This window comes from Eucyclogobius newberryi, unplaced genomic scaffold (assembly GCF_026437365.1).
Source record: "Eucyclogobius newberryi isolate DKJ021-1_F unplaced genomic scaffold, fEucNew1.0.hap1 SCAF_17, whole genome shotgun sequence".
Lineage (NCBI taxonomy): Eukaryota > Metazoa > Chordata > Actinopteri > Gobiiformes > Gobiidae > Eucyclogobius > Eucyclogobius newberryi.
Window position 1 is genome coordinate 22473750 of NW_027315801.1, and position 25149 is coordinate 22498898.

The following is a 25149-nucleotide window of genomic DNA, read 5'->3' on the forward strand; positions in this document are numbered from 1 at the left end:
TATGCATGTTTTAAGCGTGAATCCAAAGTAAAGTTGGAAATAATGCTGGTTTAATCTGGAGTGAAAGGGCCCAAAGAGAAGGTAAGGCTGTACATCTAAAGTGGGATTTGGCGGAGCGGCCCTGGATCCAAACTATGGTGCGTCTGTCCGGCTCAGTAGCTTTGTGCTGCCGTTCCCACAGCCTCTCAGGTGTCCTCGCCCTCATAAAGCTGCCTTTGTCCTGCGCACAAACAGGTAGCCGTTTGTGTCTGGGGCTCAGCGATAGCAGCGTGCGCCTGCCTCCTCCGCCCCGGGAGCAGGTGTGGCTTTTGAATAGCCTCATATCCAGAGCACTGTACACATGTGCCCTATATAAAGACTAAACTCTGATTTCCTGGACAAACAAACTGAATGCAAACGGGGCCCAGAGTGCAGCGCTCAGTTGACTTTTATTGTAGCGTGATTAAACGACTCAGGTGTACTGCAGTCTGTCTAATGTATGTACGCCATAAAGGTTTACTGTGCCACAGTCATATAGCTCTGAAATGAATCACCATAAAAGGGTGTCATTACTGCGTATCCAGGACAACCACTGCACGTGTACTTTTGAGCAAACAGATAGCGAGATAAAATGTTAACATTTACCGCCTCCAGCACGTGAGATTTTGTGGGCAAACAAAGTACTGTGCTACATAAACTTACATAATTATATCATCAATTCTGATTATGATTAAGACATTTGCTCATGATGCAGAGTAAAATGTTAGATATTTTGTCTTTTTGACCTGGAATTTGCAAAGTCACAATCTATCTCAACATTATTTCAAAATTTCATTACATAGAAGTTCAAGTTCAACATTTTGTTAAAGCTTTAACCATAGTAAACTGTTTATAATGCATTGATAGGCACTAGTTATTTGTATTTATTAAGCATTTTCTAACATTTATGACTTCTTTATTTAAAACAGTTTGATAAGCAGCTTATTAATGCCGTATTAATGCTGGTTTATTAATGCACATATTGTATTAGTTGTTATTATAAGCCATGTGCAAATGCTAGTGATTGTCTAAGTGCTTTTAAACATATAACTAGTGCTTATCAACACCTTATAAATAGTTTACTAAAGAACGTTTTTCAGTTACCAACATTTTATAACAAAATGTGTCCAAATAAATACTGTGTAGTCAGTGTAATGGGTAGTTATGATTTTAGCTACTTTTTAAAAACATGTTTGATTTGCTGCAGACTTTCCCGAAACAACACCCTGGCTTTGTCTGTACTGTAAAACCCTGTGAAGTGTGTGGAAGCTCTTTGAGTGCGCCGCGTGTTACTGTTTGCTGTGAGCTGGTGTTTAAAGGCCAGTTAAGGATTACCTGTTCAGGAAGCAGGAGTGCTGTTCAAACAAATGTCTGCGGCACTACTTTATGAGCCCGATTCACTGTCAATATTCAACCGCACAGGCCGACTAACCCCGACAGCGGCTGATGGACGAGGCAGTGTCGGGTTAGAGGTGAGAGTGCTCAGCCTGGCTTCCCTTTCCCCGTTTGTCCGGACTTTGATTCCTTCGATTGGTCCGTGTGTGTGTGTGTGTTGTGGTATCCTGTCTGCCCTATGGGAGCTGTTAAATAGAGGGGTCCGTGTGCTGCACTCTTTCATTAGAGCAGGAAGACACACTACACCAGACTGGAGTTATCTTTGTGTTGGCCGGACCACCGCCACATCCTGTATATCACTGCAGTCCTCTTTCACGATACAGTCAAGGCGGTGCAGTGGCCAAAAGTATCACAAATCTGATACTAATCGATATTAAAACTAGTATCAAAACTCGCCGCTCATTTGTAATAGTCAAAAAATCGCATAAACAGGGAAACATTTGACCTTTCCTCAGCAATATTAGAATGATCTTGAGTTTTATCAGAACTAGTGTCAGACCCCACAGTTACATAAAGAAAGTCTGTTGTCTAAAAAGAGAATGTTTGTATCAGCATGATGTGTTTAGTATCAAAACGGTATAGAGTATCAAGCCTTTGCATTATCAAAGTTTTAGTATTTTGACAACACTTATTAGACTCTCATCTCTCAGGAAAAAGGTCCTAGGTTCAACTCTCAAACTTGCTGTGTGGGGTTTGCATTATGTGTATTCCTGGTACTTTCCCCACCTCTAATAACACGCCCTTCATCTGATCTTCCCAAATTGGTTGCATGACCTAGTGACCTCATAGCTTTACCCCCACAAGAAATCCTGTTATTTCAGTGATGTGTGCAGTGAATGGATCAAATCAAATCAAATCAATTTATTTTTGTAAGGCCCAAAATCACAACAACAGTTGCCTCTGAGGGCCACAGGGAGAAATGAATCAACAATGTCTGTGGTGGCGATGAAGTCAGACAATGTCTGTGGTGGCGAGGGACGATGTCCCAGGGTCCTCTGTCCTTAGTCTCTCTGAATGGATGAATCGTGCATCATGCTGTAAAGCGCTTCACGTGTCATATATTCTTGGAGCTGGTGCGTAACAGTCGGTCGCGCTTGTGGAATCTCTTGGTGACACAGAGCCTGGTGGGGAGTTGTGCTCAGTCAGCCATATTTGATTGCAGGATAAGTGCTGCATTAGAAACATTTAGAAGAACATGCTAGTTTTCTTTCACAGCTTTCTTCAAGATTTGGTTCCTCTATACAATAAAAATGCCTCAGTGTTTTTTGAAAAGGGGTTTTGTGTAATATTTGCATGTTGTCTGTAAAAGGATGCTTCCATGAGGGTTATCGTTGACCCATTTGGTGCTTGAACTATTATACTTTCTGTACAAAGAGCTGAAGCTACAAACACGTTATTACGAGGACATGTTTGTTGACACTAAAATACTGACTCTATTTCATTTATAGAAGGTGATTCAATGAAACCGTGTATATTGTGGAATAACGGTGGTAATTGAAGTATTTGGAATGGCTCACATGGCTCGTATTTTTTGTTTTGTGGAATGTGCTGTAATAAATCTTCAGGTTGCACAAACATACCTGTGCTTTTATGATGAGTAACTGCCGTCTCACACCTGTGCTTTGTGTGTCATTCTCCTATTGTTTTGACTGAAAAACTGAATCTACTATTTACTAAATGTTCTTTTCTTTTCTTTGCTCTTGTCCCCCAGTTCCCATCATCCCTTGGCGTCATGCTCCCGGGGTATGGACTCTCTCCCCTCCCTGACTTCCAGCCTCACCTTCAGCCCTTTGGCTACAGAGACAGTCCCAACATGTGGATCCCTGGCTCGGGAGACACTCAGACCCCGAGTGAGGGGCAGGAGGACAGACAACTGCTCCGCTCGTGCCATCACAAACATGTGGCCGTGTGTCAGCAGGAAACGCTGGCATTCATCGAGCTGCAGCCGTCACTTTTGCCCAAAGGGAGCGGACTGAGCCCCCCCAGGACTCGGAATGGGTTCAAACACTCTGTGAACAGCCTGAAGGAGCGACGAAACGGACACCACAGGACTTACTCCGAACAAACTGTTCCCTCTCACACTGACACCGAGGAGCTCCTCTGTGTCTCCCCTTCTGAGCTCCTGAACCACACGGACACACACTCTGAGCCTCTGTGTGAGGAAGAAGAGCAGCCCCCTGTCCCACACCTGTCTCCCGTCCCAGAGTTCTCTGACAAACCCCGGGAGGTCACCACTGTGTGTCGGCCCCTCCATACCGCCCTCAGTCTGCCTCTGTCTTTGCCCCTGTCCTCACTCTATTCCAGCTCACACTTCTGGGACTCTCCGGGCCCGTCCTCCCCTGAGACTCCAGAGGCCTTTACTCTAGTGAGGAGGACATCACAGGGCTCACTCAAAGAGAAGTCCATGCGTAAGTCTCTCTGTCATAATTTTCTGTGGACACCTTTCACTGGGACTAGTGCCCTGTCCAGAACTGATATGTTGTTGTTTTCTCTTCTTCACAATTTTTGTTTTAATACAATATGGTATGTGTAAATGACCATACTAAATAACATTTGATAATGAATAATGTTTTATTTTGCATTGAGGTCTGAAAAATGAAAATAGAATAATTTGTGATAATATAATACAGGTAGAATGTCCATGTGTTTGAAGGGAGGAAGATGCAGGTGTACTCTCCGGAGAGCCCCACAGATGAATGCCCCCTTCTGGACCCTGACTTCCTGTTCCCCGGCCCGTTGGCCTCGTTCCTGGAGGAGGACCTGAGCTTGTCCTCTTTGGAGACCCTCAGCCCCTCGTCCTACGACAGTGGCACAGACCTGCCCAGCCTCAGTAATGATGACATCTTCCACCTGCCTGAGGAGCCACTGCACATCATAGAGGACCCCATCTCAGACCTCCCGGAAGAGAATGGTGTAGAACTGTCCATAGCCTCTGGGGGGAGCTCTGTGTTTCGCAGAGGGGAGGAGCGGCGGCGTTTCTCTGCCTCGGAGCTCATATCTCGGCTGCAGCTGTCTCAGAGGAAGAACTCCTTCACCCTAAAACTTGGCAAGTCTCTGTCAGCCAGAGTCTCCTCCAGAGACAGACAGAGCTCCAGCCTCAGTCCCAACATGGACTGTGAGTGAACATTCACCCGAGAACCACATACTGCTCTATGAGCAGTTTTTTTAGGCAGTAAAATGTGAATCCCATTTTTTAAAAATGCTGAACATACATGAACATACATTCACTGAAAGCCCTCATAATAATTATTATAATAAATCCTATGACAATAATAAAAAATGTGGATTATTGAGAAATGAATGATTAAGATTCGTGTTATTTAATCCTTTTTCAGTAAAGTTGAGCTCTCGTCAGCGCAGCTCCGGCTGCTCCAGTGACAGCGCCCCCCACAGTCCTGTGGGAATGGCTCTGCCTCTGTCCATCAGTGAGAATGGACTGCAGCGATGGAGCACCAAACTCGGGTAAACTTTTTGAACTACGTTTTACAATGAGATTGTTTTCAGCTCAAGTTGTTAACCCTCCCAAACTGTAATTATCCATGTATTTTCAGAATGAGAAAAAAATCAATAGAAGAAGACATGAGTGCACTTCCTGCTCTCAGCAGCTCTAATCGCCTGTCACGCTTTCTGCCCAGCTGTAAGTGCCACTTACAACGTCACAAGTCTGACACATTTCAAATATGCTGTCACTGAATGTGTTTTCTCTTCTGCCAAAGCCATCCTGTACCAGGAGTACAGTGATGTGGCCATTAACAGAGAAATCCAGAGGCAGCAGGGGAAGGAGCCTGGCACAGAGGAGGAGAGCTCAGACGGGACGCCCTCCCCGTCCAACCTGTCCCCCTCCAACTCCTTCCGCTCCTCACGAGGATCGGCCTTCGCTCTGTGGCAGGACATCCCTGATGTGCGCACTAGCGGTCAGCTGGACAACTTCAGCAACGAACAGAGGAAACTGCAAGAGGTGATTGGTGTATCTATACATACCACTCTGCCTGTAAAAAAGTGGCCTCTTGGATTCAACTAAGCAAATACAGCCTGCTACTGGATAACTGCTGAGGATGATTTCAGCTGCAACACGGTATTTAAACTCAACCGATGCAGCCGAGTGGCTTTTCATGTGGAAAGACAAATCCCGCGGTCATGGAAAAGATGGCAGTGTGTTAGAGAAGGGTCAAATCATTTTCATCAAGCAGAGAAAACATCCAAGGAGAAGCACAAACTAATGTACTGCAGATCTGAACCCCAGAGAGAGTGTTTGGGACGAGCTGGAGAAGGCTTTGTGCAGTGGTCACTCTCTCACATCATCAATACAAGATCAATTCATGAAAAACACTGGATGGAAATATAAATCCTTTATTATTGCAGAAACTTATTGAAACTGCCACAGCGGATGTGTGCTGTAATCCAAGCTGCAGGCGGTCTTTTTTTTTTGGGGACGGGCACTGCAGATAGAGAAAGGCCTATAGAAAGGCAGACGTTTAACAGAAGAACATTGTGGGTTTGAAACACTTTGTCCCGTGTTTGTGGATATAAACACGCCCACACACTGGATAAGGGAGGAAACAGTTCTCTATCTGTGTATGCCTGTAGTTGTGGGATTAATGATTTCCTACTAGCTTTGTGGTTGTTCATTTATGATTACCCTAGTGAGCAAGTCACTGTTGCTGTCCAGAAATGACTGAAGAGAATACCCCCTGGACAGTTTGTGCAAATCTAATGCAGTGTTTTGTTCTCAGGCCAAGTTTGAGCTGGTTTCCTCCGAGGCCTCCTATATCCGCAGCCTGACCATTGCCGTGGACCACTTCATGCTGTCCCAGGACCTGGCAGAGTGTCTGGGGGCTCAAGACAAGCAGTGGCTCTTCTCCAAACTGCCCGAGGTCAAAGATGTCAGTGAGAGGTGAGGACCGCTCTGACCCCTCTTCGATCATCTGTCTCTGGTCTCTTAACTCCTTCCTGTTTGTGGCTGTAGGTTTCTGCAGGACCTGGAGCAGCGGCTGGAAGAGGACATCCTGCGCTTCGACGTGTGCGATATCGTTCTGAACCACTGTGCGGCGCTGAGGAGGGTGTACCTGCCTTATGTGACGAACCAGGCCTATCAGGAGCAGACCTACCAGCGGCTACTGTGAGTGGCCTTGGGTAGAATAGTAGATCGCTGTCTTCTAAATTGTCAACAGAATTATTCTATTCTATTCTATGTTATTGTCATTGTTTATTGGCGTTTGGCTGCAATATAAGATACAATTGTGTCCTTTAACCTCCCGTTGAGTATAAATAAAGTAATTGAATTGAAATTGTATTTTTGCATTGTTTTAAAACACAAATCTTATATATGTAATTGCAGTTAAATACACTATTTTTCTAAATTGTTCCGTCCCCTGGAGACACTTTTATTAATTTATTTTCTTAAATTAATTCATAGTGTCGACCAGAGACATTTATTGTTATTTGTATTTAAGAAAAGGTGAACAATCCATACAAATGAACTTCTAAACACATGTAAATATGCTCTTGAACTGGGGGGTTTTCCTTACCATAGACGCACTAAACACTTTTATATGGACAGGTTTAGCTGTGCTATAAATGCATATACAGGACATGTCGGTGTGTTCATTCCAGTGCTGTTCCATGTGTAGCGCTCCTGGCTCTGTGCCGCGTCACTATGACCCAGAGCCAGCTCAGGTGTTACTGTGGACATGACTGAGCCTACTGTGCCTTTCCCTCTGTAATCCCCAGCATTTCTCAGCTCACATGTGCGATCCGAAACAACACTGGAATTCTGACTCGGGCGCCAAACCATCACAGTCAATCTCCCCATTTATCCCACAGACAGGAGAACCCCCGCTTCCCCAGCATCCTGTCCCGACTGGAGGAGGACCCTGTCTGCCAAAGACTGCCCCTCACCTCCTTCCTCATCCTGCCCTTCCAGAGGATCACACGCCTCAAAATGCTAGTAGAGGTATGCAATTAAACTCCCAGCCATCAACCTGTAACGAGACAAGAAATCTTTACACTGTACCACGACGCGTCCATTTCAGAACATCTTAAAGAGGACAGCTCCAGGCTCACGCGACGAGGACACGGCCACGAAAGCGTTCAATGAGCTCAAAAAGGTAGTCATTATCGCAAACATCCGCTACAGAAGACTATGCGGGCCAAAAATAATTGTACGTGTCTCTCCCCAGATCATCAAAGAATGTAACTCCAGTGTTCAGTCCATGAAGAGGATGGAGGAGCTCATCCATCTCAACAAGAAGATCCACTTTGAGGGCAAGGTGCCTGCTCCGACAAGTGCTGACAGTGATGACTTCACTAATGGGGGCAGACTTTCTATATGTGATGTGCCAAAAATGCGCCACGCCCTGAATTAGACTGAATTAGACGAGTTATTACATTTCTTTTACCATCTGATTCAGACCAAATTGCTTGTAATAGTCTCTCTTTAGTTAAACGTGTCAAATCAACATTAGAATAATAACCTGTCAAATATTTCACACGTTGATCCCAAAAATCACTTTAAGCACACGAATAAAGTGTTTAAAACGTTTTCATGTTTCAGATCTTTCCTCTGATCTCCCAGTCTCGATGGCTGGTCAAACACGGGGAGCTGCTGGAGGTGGACACTCAGATGATGACTATGTCCGGGTCCAAACTCAAGCTGCCCACAAAACCAGTGTATCTGCACCTGTTCAACGACTGCCTGCTGCTGTCGCGCCGCAAGGAGTGAGTGTATCAGCACACACTCTGTAACTGCCAGACACAATTACGTCCGAGTAAATGGTGATTCAACAATGGAAATAAAACCGGGAACCTATTGTTTTAGTTTACGAACATCCAGTATTATATTGTTTGTTTGCTCCAAGTGGACAAGTGCTGATATTCTTGCTCTTGCCAAATTAATGCTAATAAATTCAACACCAGCCATTGCCTCAAAACATTGTAATTCAGGAGTCAAAAAATGTAGCTTTCGGGACAAACACTGTTATGAGCAGAAGCTTTTTTTTACCCTGGACTACAGAATGATTCTGACATGTTCTGACATGGGCTGTTCACATACCAGGCTGCACCATTTAATTGTAAGACATAAATGTGAAGTTTACAACTGAACCACCTCAAGCGGCCCAATGGAAGATTTATCTATCACAACAACCCAATATATACTAACAGTAAAATGAGCTGTGTCTTTATTTGCGCAGTGAAAACGGTATGTCTTGGACTTTTGTGTGTGACACTGGTGTTTTGTTACAGCACGTGGAAGTTCATGGTGTTTGTGCACGCCAAGATCGGAGCGCTGAAGGTGAAGGACCTGAACCTGAAGCTGCAGGGCGTCTCCGGGTTCATCTTCCACCTGCAGCTGTGCGAGGGCCAGCAGCTCAAGCACCAGATCCTGCTCAAGGCCCACACCGAGTGAGGCTCTCTCCGTCTCCACACACATGTTCAGAGCGTGTTCAGGCTAACAGCAGTGTGTCCACAGGAGCGGGAAGCAGCGCTGGATCACCGCCATGTTCCCCTCAGACCCTCTGGAGGACATTGAGCAGGCCACGGACGACGGTCAGTGGAGACAGTCACTCAAATGTAAAAGATTGTTTTTACGTTTATTATAATTATGAGTGTGTTTAGTTTCAGATATCTCCCAGGTCCAGTGCATCAAGAGCTATCAGGCCCAGGAGCACGACGAGCTAACACTGGAGAAGGCCGATATTCTTCACGCTAAGACCATTACAAGTGATGGTATGGTTCTATAAATATTTTCTACACACATGTAAGGGTCTTTACAAATACTGCGTGCCTGCATGATGGAGAAGAGAACCAAATTATTGTGTTGTGTGTGAGTGTGACTGGATGTTTGATGCTTATGCAAATGATCCAATTCTCGGTCTGTCTTGTGTTTTTTAAGGCTGGGTGGAGGGCATTCGGCTGTCAGACGGGGAGCGGGGCTGGTTCCCCAAAACCTATATAGAAGAAATCACCAGTCGCAGTGCTCGACTTCGTAACCTCAGAGAAAACATTCGGATCAAGTGTGTGACACAGAAGCTGGAGGGAGACTAACCTGTGCTGGATTAAATTAATGTGTATTACAGGCCTTTCAGCGGATTATAGAATGGTATAATTAGGTTTTGTGTGAGAAACTACTGGACAACTGTCTTATTCACTGGACATTTTAGGCTGCCACACTGGAGTTGTTCAAAACTAATGACCTTTTATAAAGGTATTTATTATCAGCATTAAGTTCAAGTATAAATCAATACACATTGAATGGCTATAGTAGCTAATGTCTCAATGCACACTACCAGGGAATTAAAAAAGATCAAACCTGGTCCAAACCAATGAATTGTAACTAACAACGTAAAAAACATGTGTGTAAATAGTGTCGAGTGTCATATTTGATCAAATACATGTCACTGTTTAAAACATGGCATACATCAGAGGGTTGTCACTTCTTCTGTTGGCGTCAGCAGCACTAGTGTCATACCGTGTACACCACACATCACAGTGGACTTGAACACTCTAAACTCTGTTCCCTGATAGAAGTGCTTGTACTTTCACTGTAGCTGATGTCTCTCTGGAGAATCTCATGTAAATATCCTTCACTGTAGACGAGACCATGTATAAAGAGTAGATTAATTTACTTTTATGATATAATTTATATGAACTCAAATGGTATCCTTTCTTATAGGATAAACAGTTTTAATATTATTATTATCAATAGTTGCACGCTCTGGAGGTTTGCTCAGTCAAACACAACACTGTAAAAATCTAACCACTGAAATAAAAACTTTTATATGTGAACATTTCAGACATTCAGTTTTTGTTTTATTCTAGAAATGTAATGTTTGTGTATCACCATTTTTTTTTATCACACTCTGTCAGCATGACCTTTTCAAAGTATTTTATTTTTCAAAAACAGGAAACTTATAAACACACTATCTACACATGCATATAAAGTGAGTGAGCCCTGATTGGCTCAGCTGTATCCATTCTGGTGGCAGTGTTCCGAGATGATTGGTTCCTGGGACTCGGTGCGGCTCCGGTGTTGCTTGGGTTTGATTGGTGGAGGGGCGGGCTTTATGCTGATGTAGCTGCTTCTGTCGGGCTGTCAATCAATCGCACAGAGTTTTGTTCAGGTCACACATAGATGATTTCACTTTTTAATTATGATGTCTTTGATGTCTCTTCCAGCATCAAGTATTCTACTTCTGGCAGTTCCACAACACTGTCCTGCCAAGTGCATTGAAATATATACAATGCTAATTAAATGCTTGACTAAAAGAGGAATGCCAACCAATATTGATATGGGAGTAAGGGGAGGTTATCTTCACCTAGTGCCGCAGTCTAACGTGTGCTTTGTTCTTTGCAAATGGGTGTTTGTTTACCTGCTGGAGGTGGAACATCCAGGTCTGGTAGTCTTGCAGACAAGTACAGGACACCTGCAGAGGCTCCACAAACTCTCCTGAAACACAACAGAAAATACAGTTTACAATGGGACCAACAACTAGGGGAAGTTGTACCAAAACTCCCTCATTTCAATTCAATAAAAACACGTTTCCCTCTCATTTCAAGTTTGTTAAATCCTGACTCTCTTTAGCAATGGCAGCTATAATCCAAAATCAATAGTGCAGAAGTGAAATATCTCATCATATAACATCTTTTTTTTTGTTAAGTTTAAATTTAAAGATTCATCACACCAGCAGCACCTGCGTGATTTTGGACTAAAACAAGCGTCTTTGTGAATGAGATGTTGAATACCTGAGAGTTCAAACTGGAGCCGTCCGGGCAGAGCAGAGCGCTCCACTGCTCTGATGCTGTGTCGGGCCAGTCTCCCCTGTCACACACACACACACACACACACGCGCGCGCGCACGCACGCACGCACACACACACACACACACAGAGGCAAGTCAAACATCTACAAAGCAGATCTGGTTTAAATAAGACATGTTATTATGCTTTATTTATATTTTGTTCACTGTAAACCGCCATATTGATCTAAAACATATTCATAATAAAAACATTCATTTAGTTCCTGTTCAAAACTTGATTCTCTTCTCCTTCTCTTTGGTGAATGGCTCCGAGTCTGACTTTTGAAGGAGAATTGTAAGTAAATACAGAGCAGTGGGAGGTAGATGATAAAATCCACCCTTGGCATTCAACAAACATCATAACAAGCTCAAAAGGTCATAAAAGTTGATTTTACATTTTTTTTTCTTCCTTCAAGTTACACGCCGAGCTGAAAGAGCGCTTTTGCCTCTACTGATACTAGAATAGAAGTAAAACTGTTACAGAATATACTGTAGTGTTATTAGTTAGAGTTCTCCTCTTTTGTGAGGTGGGGAGGTCATCAACTTAAACTGTGGAGTTCAGCAGTCTTATGGCCAGCCAATTAAACACTGCTGCTCTCAACCATTGTGGCTATTTGATGTATTAACTTAATTTATATTCTAATCTGTAGATGCCCTCAGGAGAATGTCTTGACTTGCCTCGTATCGGAGAGACGTCCTCTGCTTGTCCAGTGAGAGCAGCAGAACATCTTGAGGGAACAGAACCAAGAGTCTCTCCTGAAGACCCTAACAATAAGAACATACTTCATTTAGTCATCATTTGACAGGCACATACAGTTATGAGTACTTTTTGCACTTGTTACTTTGCCACTTGTTACTTGTTACTTTATATGCTCAGGTTAGATATCACCACCTAAACTGTGGTTGAATCTTTGCAGTGAGATGTTGAGCAGCGCTGTCACCTGTCTGTGTGAGTTAATGATGTGGACCACAGAGAGATAAGTGGGCTGTCCCATGTGCTGGATTGGGGTCCCCTCCCACTGCCAGATCGGCGCGTGGAGCAGGTATTTCTTCAGTTCCTCCCTCTTCCACTGCTCATCACAAGCTATCTGAAGCAAAGAAATACATTCCCGTTTGTGGTTACTGGGGAGAAAAGGTCAATTTCACCGTGGATTTGAGTGTAGTTACCAGGTATGAAAGGACACAGTTTGCGGGGCTGGGGGGCAGTGCCAGAGACTTGTGCCTTCTCTCCTCAATCAGCTGTTTCCATGTGTGCAGTTCTGCAGCAGTGGCACAGACAAACACTTTGGGCTCCACAACAGGGCCTGCACACACACACAGAGAGAGAGAGAGAGAGAGAGAGAGAGAGAGAGAGAGAGAGAGAGAGAGAGAGAGAGAGAGAGAGAGAGAGAGAGAGAGAGAGAGAGAGAGAGAGAGAGAGAGAGAGAGAGAAAAAAAAACACAAGACTTTCAGTTTCACTTACTAACTTCACACAAGATACATGCAAAGATACTTACTGCTGAGTTCAAACGTGTGTGGAGGCAGAGAGGAGTCCTTGGACACAGGGGCAAAAGACACAGCTGACACGGGAAGGATGCCCTGTCCAGGTGGAGGAGAGATAATTTATATACTTATATACTATAACAACAATACATACTCTAGTCGATGCGTGTGCAAGTACAGTAAACCGTACTGTAAACATGTGAGCTGGTAAAACAATACACTGCTTCCATTTTGCATGTGCCACTCTCAGTACCTGATAGACAAAGTCCTGTGTTGAGTGATCCACAGAAAGCAGCAGCAGGTGATGGGGAAACAGAACTACACAGCACTCTGAGGTTTCCTACAGAAATACATAACAGCAACATCCCTTTATGATTATGATCACTGTTTCTTTTGTATTCAAAAGCAGGTACAAGCTTTACATTTGTCCACAATGATTTAACCACATTCAATTCAATTCAATTTATTTTTGTAACGCCCAAAATCACAACATCTCATTTTTCCACATGTGACTTAACTTTACCTGAGTGTATTTGTTGTACAGAGACAACAGTGAGGAGTGGAGGATGTCTCCATACTGGAGGGCCGGCTGGCCCTCCCAGCCTTTGATGGGTTGACCAGAGAGAATCCTGTGGTGCAGTCCCTCTCTGCTGAGGCCCCACAGCGCCTCCTAGAGGTGGTAATGAAAATTGGTACGTGTGTCTTAATGAGATCGACTCATGGATCTATTATATTGGGATCAACTCCAGTCCAGACAATAAACAGGAGAAAAACAGTGTCTAGGAAAACCTGACCATAAAAACTACACTTAACTACAAACTGAAATACTGTGTCATATTTAGTTCCTGTAAATAATGAATCATAAAAACCAGAATAAATTCCCTAATTTAAGGAAGTTCTCCCGTGTGCACCATGACTCAGGCTTATAGCTACAACAATAAGAGAAACAGGGTCACGTGGGGCTGTACCTCAAGTGGCAGCTGTGGGACAGAAGGATATCGGGGCGGGGGCCGGGCTGGAGGAGACACAGGGGGCTCGTCCCTGCTGGATCTCAGCTGAAGGCGGCTGTCCCCCAAACTCCAAACTCTGAAACAACATGCATAAATTCACATTACAACAGCAGTTTTACCTCTGGAAATGGCCGAGAGTGCACCTAGAGCAGGAGTTTAGGTACATGAAAGCTTGGGAGCTATAATATATAGTTCAGGGGTACCCAAATCGGTGCTCGTGGGCCAAGCCTGGCCCTGTAGGGGGTCTAATTTGGCCCGTGAAGAGGTGCTGAGATTTAATAGGAATATCTATTTGATTACATTTTGTGCTTAAAAGACTGTCAGTAGTAGAGACAACATAAATATTCTCCTAAAAACCTGTTAGTAAAAGACCATTTGATCATCATCTCTGTGCAAATACACTTTTTAAATGCAACATTTAACATTTGGAACAAAATTAGTTTTGGCCTGCCGGGGAAAAAAGTTTAGGCACCCCTCATATAGTGCTTTTGTGTGCTTCCTTTGTCGATAAAAAAGACTAATGAGGAACTGACTTATGTCTCTCGTGATTGTAAGGTAATCACTGTCACTCAGAACATTACACAAACATATAGTACACAAATTCAGCACCAAGTACCTGTCACACACAATCAATACAACAAACAAGGCAAACAAGAACCAAGCCAAGTGCCTGGAGTGAATAAATGAGTATCAGCGGGAGCTGTCGCTGTTTGGGTGGACCGGCCAGTCTGAAGGGGGAGCCGGACTTAATCAGATTACCGGAGCCTCACTCCTGTTTCTATTGGACACACACAGGAGCCTGTGGCACGCTTAAGACACTGAATGTGTATAAATAATAACAGAAAGGTTAAAAAGAAATAACCATCCACACCACAACTGGTTTGTACACATTATGCATGTTAAATTTAGTTTTGGTGAAGCAAATCTTGATGAGAATAGTGTGTGTAACAAGCTGTTTATGTCATGAATCATATTATTATCAACATCACAATTTAACGATTACTCACGATCATGAGACCAAACAGGTCTCAGTAACCAACTCAGTGAAATATTGAATTTTCTTTCATTTGTTTGGCTACTTCCAAATATACAGAATAATGATGATTATTGATTGACTGAATCATGAAATCCCCACTCACAACTTTGTTCTTCATAAAAAAACAACGATTCTATATTTAGTTGATGATTAGAACAGTAATATTTGGCGGACACAGAAGTGATTAGCCTCAGACCAAACAGACTCCCGCCACTGTCTCATTCTAATCTCCTAATCACATCAGTGCAGCATCACTGCTCTGCACTACATTTTCAGTAAATAGCAGACAATTAGTCCAACTGCAGATAATAACCACAAATCATGTGCATAAAAACTAGTTTCAAACTAGAATCAGCCTGATCCTCCAAAATCCATACTTCTGACAAAAACATGTGTGTTTTAAAGAGGAGAAGACAGTCCAGTTTGTGTTTCATGTCAACATAAGAGAGACAATACCAGCTCAATCAAACCACAAAGTGTCTGATCGGCCAGTGCTTCCTCTTCAAACAAAGAAAAATATATATATACCGTATATATAATTCTTCATTTACCATTGACAAAATGTTATTGTGTCATAACTGTGTAGCTTCTATGCTATATGTGATATAAAATGTTATATGATTTCTATGATGTCATTATAAGTTAACATCTGTCCTAGTTACCTTCACGGCTATCTATGACTTTTCTATTTCTAATTTAGTCATGCTAATTTTATTTTAAGTTATTTTCTTACTTTTTGTATCAACTTTCTTTAACGTGTTACTGTTACATGTTACTTGTATTTAAAAGCATATTTTGGTCATATTTCTATAAACAGATAATTCCATATTTTAAGTATTGTTCAATCTTCTTTTGACTTGCTCATATCTTCTAAGCTTGGAGATGTTTAGAACTGAGTGATCGCAATAAATCTGAATTCAAGCCAATCCTTTACATTACATAATCTCCATTTTAAAATGATTTGGTCAATCTGTATTTCATAGTATAACATTTGTAGATTACTAGTTCCACAGAAGCCACATTTTTCACTTTGACTAAACAAAAAAGGAATAATCAAAATATTATTAGGCCCGAGCGCCACAAGCTGGCGAGAGGCCTATTAATCTCGTAAGGCCGTGCGAAGCACGGCTGCGAAAGTGCGCACGTAGTGCGCACAAAATCGAGCGCGAAGCGCTCGCCCACTTCCAAACACTCACTAACGCACTCCTCCACTCATGCACGCCCCGTGCATACTAATTAGTTGTAGGAAAATGGAACATTACCGTTGTAAACGGGCGAAGCCCGTGCAAAAGTTCGCACTAAACGAGCACTTTACATTGGGATGACGACCGCTTCGCGGTCGTCATCCCCATATAAAGCACTCATTTGCGCTAAGTAGCTCACGAATACGTTCCCCATCTCTTGCATGTTCCGTGCATATAAGCATGTAAGGCAAAAATTGAACATTATTACTGTATAGAGGGCCAAAAACACAAAGTGGGCGGAGCCCACTCAAAATTATCGAAAGTACCCGTCAGTGACCAGGGACCCACACCATGAGGTAGGAAATGTATAGTTTATGATATTTGAAAAATGGGAAACATTGTTTTCGCATCGGAATATTATTCTTTCTTTCTTTCTTCTTCTTCTTCTCGGGAGCAACCCCCCTATTTTTCACCCAGTGAACATTGACGAAAAGTCACAAAAATTTGCACGCCTCTAAAAATCGTGCCTCTCTACATTCTGGCTATTTCCCTTTTCTAAAATTAAAAAAATTGGCGCGTCAGCGCCCCCAAATGTACCAAAAATGCATTGAGAGATGGGAAATGACCCAAAAAAAATCTGATCGTAGAATCATGAAATTTGGCGCAGAGGTAGATGGTGACAAGAGAAGTAAAAAATATTATTACGGCAACGCCGTCCGCCCAACCAAATGTCGGCCATATTGCTTCAAAAATGGCTAAACATGACTTCGGAGTTTTTCCAAACGTCGTACTTTTACGAACTCCTCCCAGGGCGTTGGCCCTAAAAAGCTGAAATTTGGTGAAAATGCTACTGAGGAGTGGGACATCAAAAGTTATCCAAATTACATTGATACCTCTCCCGGTCTCTGTGCGGCGAAGCCGCAAACTGTAGCTAGAATTTCAGAAATCTCCCATATTTAAAATTTCTGCCGTTTGCGCAGATAAAGTCCGAATTGCGTCAAATTAGAATCAGTTGTTAAACTCTTTGCCCTAAACCTACTTGAAGTGAAATAAATTCATTTGGCGCCACAGCGCCCCCTACAGATTTTATATGGAGGTTAAATGTTTAGTTTTGCGAAATTATATGAAATTTGACACACAACTCAATTTTAGCATCCCCATCAAAAAAGTCAATGACTCATGTCATAATTGTTATGGCGTTGCCGTAACGATGACCGAAACCTTTCATGTTATTCCAATGGGGAAATCGCCAGAACATGTTTACACTTTAGACTTTCACAAACTCCTCCCAGGGCGTCAGCCCTATTAACCTGAAATTTGGTGAGACTCATCTTCAGGACCATCAAAAGTTATCCACATTTTCATTCAAAGAGTCACGGTGTCTGTGCGGCAAAGCCGCACATTTTGCCAAGAATTCAAAATAAAATTGCTTTTTGATGGTAAAACAAAGGGGAGAAGATGTGACAGCGTCACAGATTCAGCAGTAGGCGTAATAAAAGGACAATTGGGGCGCGTTAGCGCCCCCTCCTCTTGCGGCGTGGCGGCGGTGTGGCGGCGGCGTGGCGAGGGCCGATCATTGCCGCTTGCGGCTATATTTATTATTATTATCATTATTATTATTATTATTATTATTATTATTATTATTATTATTATTATTATTATTATTAACAAAACCCACATTAATAATAATGTTAATGTGCAGCCAGATCTAATGAAATAATCAGTAAGACATTCTTCTACAGTCCCTTGGCTCACCCGAGGTTGTCCGCAGGCAGCTCCAGCAGCTCGATCTCGTCTGGGCCCACCTCGTCCACACCGCTGTGACTTTGGGTCACACTGCAGCACCCCATGACCGTCCCCGTGCTCCTCCCGTCTGCGAACTGACCACCATCTGCCCCGGAGCTCACCCCACTCTGAGGACACTCCAGCACAGGGAGCACACCAACACTGAGCCCAGCGAGAGGATGAAGGAGGGGTGCTGTTAATCTCCAGTTCCCCCTTTACAAAACTGCAGTCTGTCTGACCAGAAAGTCTCAAGTACAAGCGTTTTTTTAGGTGTTAAAAGCGGCGCTGCGGTTCCTTCCTTCCTGTCAGTTGGTTCGTGTTGTACTTACAGTTATACAGTGCTTCGAGAATAGATGGTGAAAGAGTGCCCAATGTTAGTTGTGAGGCCGTATCCAGGTTGAGGATGGGTAAACATCCTGTTGGGAAACCAGTGTTTGTTTGTATGGAATATGAAAGGCTGAATAAGGAGTTAGGAAATGGAGACGCATCAACAACGCGACACAACAACAGTGTAATGATCTGTGGTCTGGATTACATTACAGGGAGGAGGGTGGCATCACTGGCATTAGGTATTTCCATCACCCACAACTCAAGCAGTGATTCAGAGTCTAAAGATGAGTGGAAATTGGAAAATTGCACTCAATAGCAAAGTTTATAAATATATATATAAACATGTTTTAGCATAGGTGATCATATGTTACTATTAGCTGTATTTTCACAATCAGAATAAAACAAACGCTGCAGATAATTCCAGATCTCACCTGGAGCCATGAGCTGTGGAGTCAGACCTGGTTTCAGTTCGTTTTTGCTCTGGTCACAATTATCACAAAAACAGGTTGTGTGTTGTGTTGTTCCTCAGTTTCTATGAATCTGGGAACATAAAGTAAATGATAAGTTCCTTCACAGTTTTGAAAATCCCCTCCACACTCCAACCATTGCCCCGCTCCTTGGGAAAGAGACAGATTGTGTCAGATCAAGTCTATGCTGCTCTAATAAATATGTAGATACTATCACTGTAACAAGAAAGCTAAGATACATCATGTACCTTCTCTGCAATGGCTGTAGAAGAGCTTTGAGACGTCTTTGAGGTGCTTCTTCTTCTTTTATGGAATGTGAAAAGTGGACACGAGACATTTCAGGCTCATGCAGCTTCCATCAAATACAACACAATAAAAAAGTGAATAATACACAATCTTTTTTTGCATTCTTAGCGTTTAAACTGCTTGGCGTAATGCAAAATGTTTGAAGTTTAGTGATCCATAGCCATTATTTACATTACTATTCCATGTTTAATAAATCAAACATTACTTTTGTCACATAACTCATCTTAATGTTCAATTCTCATTCATCATAAAATAATGTGTTCAACTGAAAATACAGATTACAAATGATATAACACAAATGTTGCATTGTAAACTCTTGCCACATCAGCGTTACACAGACTTACACAGGCTCATGTGAGAGGTGCTTAGAATACAGTCATAGCTTGTTTCTGCCCAAAATGAAAGAGAAAACTAACAATTATGTGAAGCGTAAAACTGCCAACTTCTGCCTCAGCTGCTTTTCACACACTGTTCCTCCTTCCTCTCTGCCAAAGTTACTTCAGCTTTAGTGCATCCGAGTGGTCCAACGTGCACATGGTCAGGTGGTCCCGCTGTCGAGGTCAGTATTGTGCTAAACTTCAGCGTGACCTTCTTCATCCTGGGCCTAGGGTCACCAGGAGTTGGCTGAGGAGGCGAGATAGACGGCGCAGGTTTGGAGCTACACCCCGCTGACACCTTCTCCGACCCGCTCCCGAGGCCTGGCTGCCATCCTGTGGGCTCCGCCTGAGGGTTGTTGTTCTTCTTCTTCCTCTTCTTCTTCTTCTGGCACAGTTCCGATTGTGTCAGTGTTCTGCTCTTGTTGCGTGACACGACAGCAGTGGGTGGAAACACTCCTTTGAAGAGCAGCACAAAGTCTCTCTGGCTGGACAGGGGGAGGATGCTCTGTCCACGCCGGCACTTGTGAAAGATTTCCAATGTCAAGTCTAGAAATACAACAAAAAATAAGACACATAATCTAAACGTTTTGCAAGATTTAGACACAAAAGGATCCTGGAACGTGGGGGAATGAGCAGTGAATGTTGGTCATGATACTGTAAAGATGAGGAGAAACCAATGGAGCTGTCGATTACAAACTGAATAAAGAACATTTCACTGAGGGATATTGCAGATGTTTGTAATTTTCCTAATCAATTTTACATATTATAGTTTCCCAATGTATTCAGAATTGACTTTGTCTGAGTGCGAGCCAGGATTCACCCAGAGTCTCGTGGACGGTGCTGGGGATGACCTCCTGCAGCACGGAGCAGTTTGTGTGGAGAGCAGGGTTACAGTTCATCTCCAACAACCACACCTGGAAACATAAATAACATATGTACAGGAGAAATCAAGGGGGGAGAGAATATTCATCATAAACACCCACGTTAAAGTCTTCATCGATCATGAAGTCGCAGCCAATCAGGTCGAAGAGCCCCAGTCTGCAGTCCAGCTTGGCTTTGACCGACAGGAAGCACTGGGTCATGATCTGCTGCATGCGTTTCTAATTCAAGATGATAAATTGTTAGAAAAAGAAAATACTAACACATGAAAATCTATTTTATTGATCATGACAACTCAGGCACTCTGACAGGGGCTACTCATTGAACTAAAATGCAGTCAAGATAAATATATTTAACATTTTTCACACTTTTCTTTTTAATTATTATCCCAGAACAGCAATTGTTTTAGGTACAAAATTTGACTTCCTGTTTTCCTGATGGAAAATTACCCAGCAATCACTAGGCCCCGGTGTTTTATAGTTTACTACAGATTTTTAAACTTTTCTCCACAAATAGTCACTTGATTGGTAGAAAACTAGAATTTATATTTACAACAGTTACATCAAATACACCAAATATAGTCAAAATTAGAAAATCATACAAACCTACGTACTTTAATAGGAGGATATGTAAAATATATGTAAAATTTACATTTCATAAACATGATGTAACATATATTGCTTTTACTGATAATTATTTCAATGCTGGTTTATTCTTAATTATAAAAACATTGGACATGAGGAGGACGATGATAAGTTGCTATTATTTGGTCCAATCAGAAAGCAGAATGGGCTTCAGGTGAGTTTAATTTGTGTTTCCAGTTTTAAAGCTTAAATTGAGTTGGTTTAAGCCTCTGCGTCCTCTCTCTGATCTGATGGTCACTATCCAAAGCACGATCATGAATAAGTGCTAGTGCAGCCTCTGCAGCTCAGTGAGCCTAAAATTCTGGAGGTTGAGACAAACTGAGAAGAAAAACTTGTGTGTGTTGTTTATATGGAGCTGAGGTAAAGAACTGGCAACATTATATCCAAGATTGTAGTTTATTTTGAAAACTACAGGCTGTATATACTGTACCTTTAAGGTCCAAAGTTAAGATGAATAAAGGTATGATACAGGATAAATATAGTAAAATGTGTTTATAAAGTCGTTTTACGTGGATTTTATTTGATATTTTGGGGTTTTGTTGTCATCTTTAATATATTTTATTCGTCCATAAAGAGCTCATCCATTGTGAACCCATCTGATTTAAACACATCTATTATTACAGTGTAATTAGTCCCAGTGAGACTCACAGTGAAGAGGCCCAGCACCCAGTCTCTAGGCAGGTCCTTAGCAACAGCAAACCTGTCGTTCACGTAGGTGTTAAAGCTCTCCATAGACCACACTGTGTCCTCCTTCAGCTGGCTGTACAGAGGGTTTTTCTTCTGCATGCACTGACAGAAGAGGGACAGCAGGGGGCGCACAGACACACAGATTAGAGCTCGGTCTGAACTACAATGATCTCATTTTCACAATTCTACAACGTGTGTGCATTTAGTCAAACATTATATAATTACAATTTAGACAAAACCAGGATGTTTTCTCATTAAATTCAAATTAAATTAAAAATTCAGTTTTTGTGCGAAATAAGAACACATATCCACATCTATAGTGGTGCATTGGCTTTACTTGGTTTGTGAGGTGGGTCGACATGTCGTTGGTATTGAGGTCATAGAGGTCACAGGTCAGTCGCACATAACCGTGACGGAAGAAGACCATATATGGAGTGGTACAGGCGATCATCAGGTAGGAGCGCACGTCAAACTTCCTCCCCTTCAACAGGAGAGGGTTCTGGATGTATCTGTGTGCAGACAGAACATTTCAGCCTGACGAGGTGAGACAGTGGCACACAAAATAAATCACTGGATGTCCAAGTGTCTGTACTTCTGGACAATGCGCGCTTGTGGCTGGTGGTGGTAGTGCAGCGGTTTGTGGTCGGCCTGTCCCTCCTGCAGCTTGTGTCTGAAGGCGTTCATGTCCTCAAGGCTTTTGAGCAGGAAGATCCCTCTGCCTTGGTTTAGGCCGGTGGGTTTACAGATCCACATGTGCCTCTGTTTGTTACTCAGATCTGCAAATGGGTAAGACCTACACCATTATTGTGCAAAATACATGTTATTGTGTATGTACTGTGTAGGCAACCTGTCCAAAGTAACTGTAAGTGTTTCTTTTTGTTTCTTTTTTCATTTCAATGTCACAAAAAGGTCTAGGATTAAACAACTTCAATCCATACAACCAGACAATATTTAACTTGGTCATTTAAACCTCAGAAATGTGAATTACTGACTGACTTTGAGCCACCATGTTAATCACATGTTCGCCTTGGCAATAATCTCATTCCTAAACTATACATGCAACATTTCCATTGTTACAAACTAATTATATCTTAGCGTCCTCTTGAGTGTCCGCTTGTTTGTGCTCAGTCCTGCCCTCTACTGACTCGTCTCCGGAGCAACCTGCTGTTCCCGTGGTGACTTTATCATTGCTCGAGGGGAGATGGAGTGCATTATTTTTCCAAGATTAAACAATCTCCCCAGCAACAACAGCTTCAACAATGGAGTGGACAAACTGTAGCTCTGTGTCTGTCCATTGTTTGGTTTCATATTATTGGTTTATAGAGCGACAGAGCAGTGGAGGTGAAGAGGACTGACCTTCCTGCTGGGAGAAAAAGGCCTCTCTCTCTCCTCTCATGTCCATTCGAAATGTGGTCGGAACAAACGCGTCCATTTTGAGTTTTCTGCAAACAAAAAAATCAATATATTGTTTGGGTTTTATATTTTAATTAGAAAACTACACTGGATTATTTAGAACTGTGATCTTTACTGTAGAAATGTGCAATTTAACCTTTGTACTAAATCATGTGTTTAGTATTACTGATCATTGAGGTATTCATTCAGTTCTGAGATCCTTATCATGATGATAAATATAATCATAATCATAATAATCATAAATTGATGAAGTGGAGGCACATTATTTGAAGCTATTTTAGGGCATTTCTCCTGAAACGTGAACTCAAATGCTCCGTCACAGGAAAACCTGTCAAAAGATTCAAAAGAAACATGCTGACAGACATATCTGAGAGTAAAAATGTGGATACTCAAACTCAGGCACCACAACACTGATACAGTACTGTATGTACACAAGGGGATCCAGAGAGTATGCGTGGTGACAGGCTTGTATTTTTTGCCACAAAAAAAATCTAATCTAATCTGCCCATGTTTTTTTAACTGGGGCTGAGCACCTAAGATATACTTCTTTGATCTCACCAGGGTAACTTGGTGTTACTTCAAAGGTGGCTGACAGTGTGTGTATTATACACTACACTATATACTTTGTATTTGCTTTGAGCTACTGTATAGATCACAAAGCTCTTTTTTACTTGAAAGATCTTTTGTACAGGTGTTTTACCTGATGTCTTGACCGTGTTTAACTTTGCTGCTGACTCTCTCGTACTCCCTGAGGCTGCTCAGAAGGCCAATCTTTGTGGTCAGAACATTATTATTGGGAATCTGGAACATTAACTGTTCACCTGAAAAGAAATGAATCTGACACTGACGATATTTGATGTCATTAGAGAACAAAAATAAATGACTTAATGTAGCTTTTACTTAGACGTTGAATTGAAAATAAATATATCTATTACAGGAGCTATATTTTGGTGGTTGTCTTAGTCTTCACCTGCTCTGAAATTGCTGTAGTTGGCTGGGGATCTGCTCTCACACCATTTGAGTTTGAAATCTTCTCGCTGCTTGTTATAGATCCTGGTCCAACCTTTGCTTTCACAGAAACTGCTCACACTGGAGGAAACATCACAATTGAAGGAGCACAGTGTAATCATGTGCCTTTAAAAGCTTGTGATTAGTCTTATTACATGTCTGCTCCATTTGCTCCTCCAAAGAAGTAGAAAGGCCCAGGGCACCGAGGGTCTTCCGGCTGCCCTCTCCTCGCTGAGTGAAAGCTGCTTCTGGCAAGAGACCGTACACGTACTGCTCTGATACACACAAGGAAGCCATTAACTATGGACATAGAATGTGCCAAATATTAAAGAAGATTAAAGTTTATCAGGATAATCTGTCTCATTTTTTAAAGGTATATACAAACCATTCTGTCAATCAGTAAATGTCTCTGTGTGATGAATTTTAATTTATTAATTAAGTGATTAAACATTTTAGAGATTGTACCAAATAATTGATCTTCATTCCTATATTTTTGGAGATTTAAACTAGTATTAAAAAATATTTTCCTGGCAGATGTTTGACTGCTTTTACACTGTAAATGAGTGTACACATAACTATCTCCAGGACACACCTGACTTCCTCTCTCTCTTCACTGGACTCACAGCCGTGTGTTCATAGCGGTGCCGCTGCACATGAGGTGACGTCACTTCCTGTCCCGTTCGTGGCTCAGACAGAGAGGGCTGTCCCGTCGCTGAGGCCTCCCGGTGTAGACACTTTCGCCCCCCTTCCTCCGCAGCACCTGGTGACGTCACTTCCTGTCCCATTGGCGGATCGGGTGGTGCAGGCCCCTCCTCCTCGTGTGATTCGTGGTTTGTGGGCCCCTCACACGGCCCCGCCCCGCTGCGGCCTGCTGACATGGCTGTGTCACGGCTCATTACCGGTTTCAGTCAGTGATCTGTGCTGAGGAATCACACCACAAAGAACACGTCCGTGAGACATATTCACTGTGGATTAACCAACATTCTACCAGGTCTAATGTTTCCCCGCATTGTAACACACTCTCTAATTTAATTTCAAAGTGAAATGGATTTGATTCACAAAAGTCAAATACAAACGTAACAGGAGGCAGGTGAAATAGCGAAAATACATGATATATTTTGTAGATTCTCCTGGTTTTGTAAGGACTAATGCCATGTTTTCATTTGATTGCATTTTTATTTAAACTAATAGTAGTAAAATCCATGTCATGTTTTTATTTTTACGTGAAATAGAAAAGAATTACTGAAAAGTCTTTGAAAAAGTTGGCCACAAATAATGATGATGAGTGATGAAGATTGTAAACTTGGTGAGTTCTGTAGTAAAGCTAATTATT

General features: G+C 42.4%; 3 protein-coding genes and 1 long non-coding RNA gene across 4 annotated transcripts in view; 1 reads left to right on the forward strand and 3 right to left on the reverse strand.

Annotated features, from left to right (window-relative positions):
- Nucleotides 1-10197, forward strand: part of arhgef19 (Rho guanine nucleotide exchange factor (GEF) 19) — a 30942-nt gene extending 20745 nt beyond the window's left edge. The window contains exons 2-16 of the mRNA XM_072449472.1: nucleotides 3125-3821; nucleotides 4067-4528; nucleotides 4749-4875; nucleotides 4965-5050; nucleotides 5130-5371; nucleotides 6147-6307; nucleotides 6380-6532; nucleotides 7237-7366; nucleotides 7446-7520; nucleotides 7593-7682; nucleotides 7967-8130; nucleotides 8656-8814; nucleotides 8882-8958; nucleotides 9034-9138; nucleotides 9305-10197. Of these exons, the coding sequence (XP_072305573.1) occupies nucleotides 3146-3821; nucleotides 4067-4528; nucleotides 4749-4875; nucleotides 4965-5050; nucleotides 5130-5371; nucleotides 6147-6307; nucleotides 6380-6532; nucleotides 7237-7366; nucleotides 7446-7520; nucleotides 7593-7682; nucleotides 7967-8130; nucleotides 8656-8814; nucleotides 8882-8958; nucleotides 9034-9138; nucleotides 9305-9456 (2859 nt within the window). The 5' untranslated portion in view covers nucleotides 3125-3145 and the 3' untranslated portion in view covers nucleotides 9457-10197. The remainder of the gene's footprint in view (nucleotides 1-3124; nucleotides 3822-4066; nucleotides 4529-4748; nucleotides 4876-4964; nucleotides 5051-5129; nucleotides 5372-6146; nucleotides 6308-6379; nucleotides 6533-7236; nucleotides 7367-7445; nucleotides 7521-7592; nucleotides 7683-7966; nucleotides 8131-8655; nucleotides 8815-8881; nucleotides 8959-9033; nucleotides 9139-9304) is intronic.
- An 87-nt stretch (nucleotides 10198-10284) lies between these two features.
- Nucleotides 10285-11250, reverse strand: LOC140362449 (uncharacterized). Its single transcript, XR_011927093.1, has 3 exons — nucleotides 11155-11250; nucleotides 10782-10858; nucleotides 10285-10501 (listed from the first exon to the last, which is right to left on the reverse strand). It is a non-coding gene; the product is annotated as an uncharacterized lncRNA (long non-coding RNA).
- A 596-nt stretch (nucleotides 11251-11846) lies between these two features.
- LOC140363591 (pleckstrin homology domain-containing family N member 1) lies at nucleotides 11847-17964 on the reverse strand. The gene is made up of 8 exons (XM_072450225.1): nucleotides 17676-17964; nucleotides 13659-13776; nucleotides 13214-13360; nucleotides 12944-13030; nucleotides 12705-12786; nucleotides 12375-12511; nucleotides 12149-12295; nucleotides 11847-11972 (listed from the first exon to the last, which is right to left on the reverse strand). Exons 1-8 carry the CDS (start codon nucleotides 17768-17770, stop codon nucleotides 11847-11849), a joined length of 939 nt encoding a protein of 312 aa, XP_072306326.1. The 5' UTR covers nucleotides 17771-17964.
- A 1294-nt stretch (nucleotides 17965-19258) lies between these two features.
- On the reverse strand, nucleotides 19259-24453 carry ttll10 (tubulin tyrosine ligase-like family, member 10). The gene is made up of 11 exons (XM_072450226.1): nucleotides 24440-24453; nucleotides 23972-24091; nucleotides 23779-23897; nucleotides 23509-23629; nucleotides 22752-22837; nucleotides 21988-22171; nucleotides 21733-21904; nucleotides 21357-21497; nucleotides 20169-20285; nucleotides 20006-20099; nucleotides 19259-19731 (listed from the first exon to the last, which is right to left on the reverse strand). The coding sequence occupies exons 1-11, from the start codon at nucleotides 24451-24453 to the stop codon at nucleotides 19259-19261; spliced, it is 1641 nt and encodes a 546-aa protein (XP_072306327.1).
- Nucleotides 24454-25149: the final 696 nt, after the last annotated feature.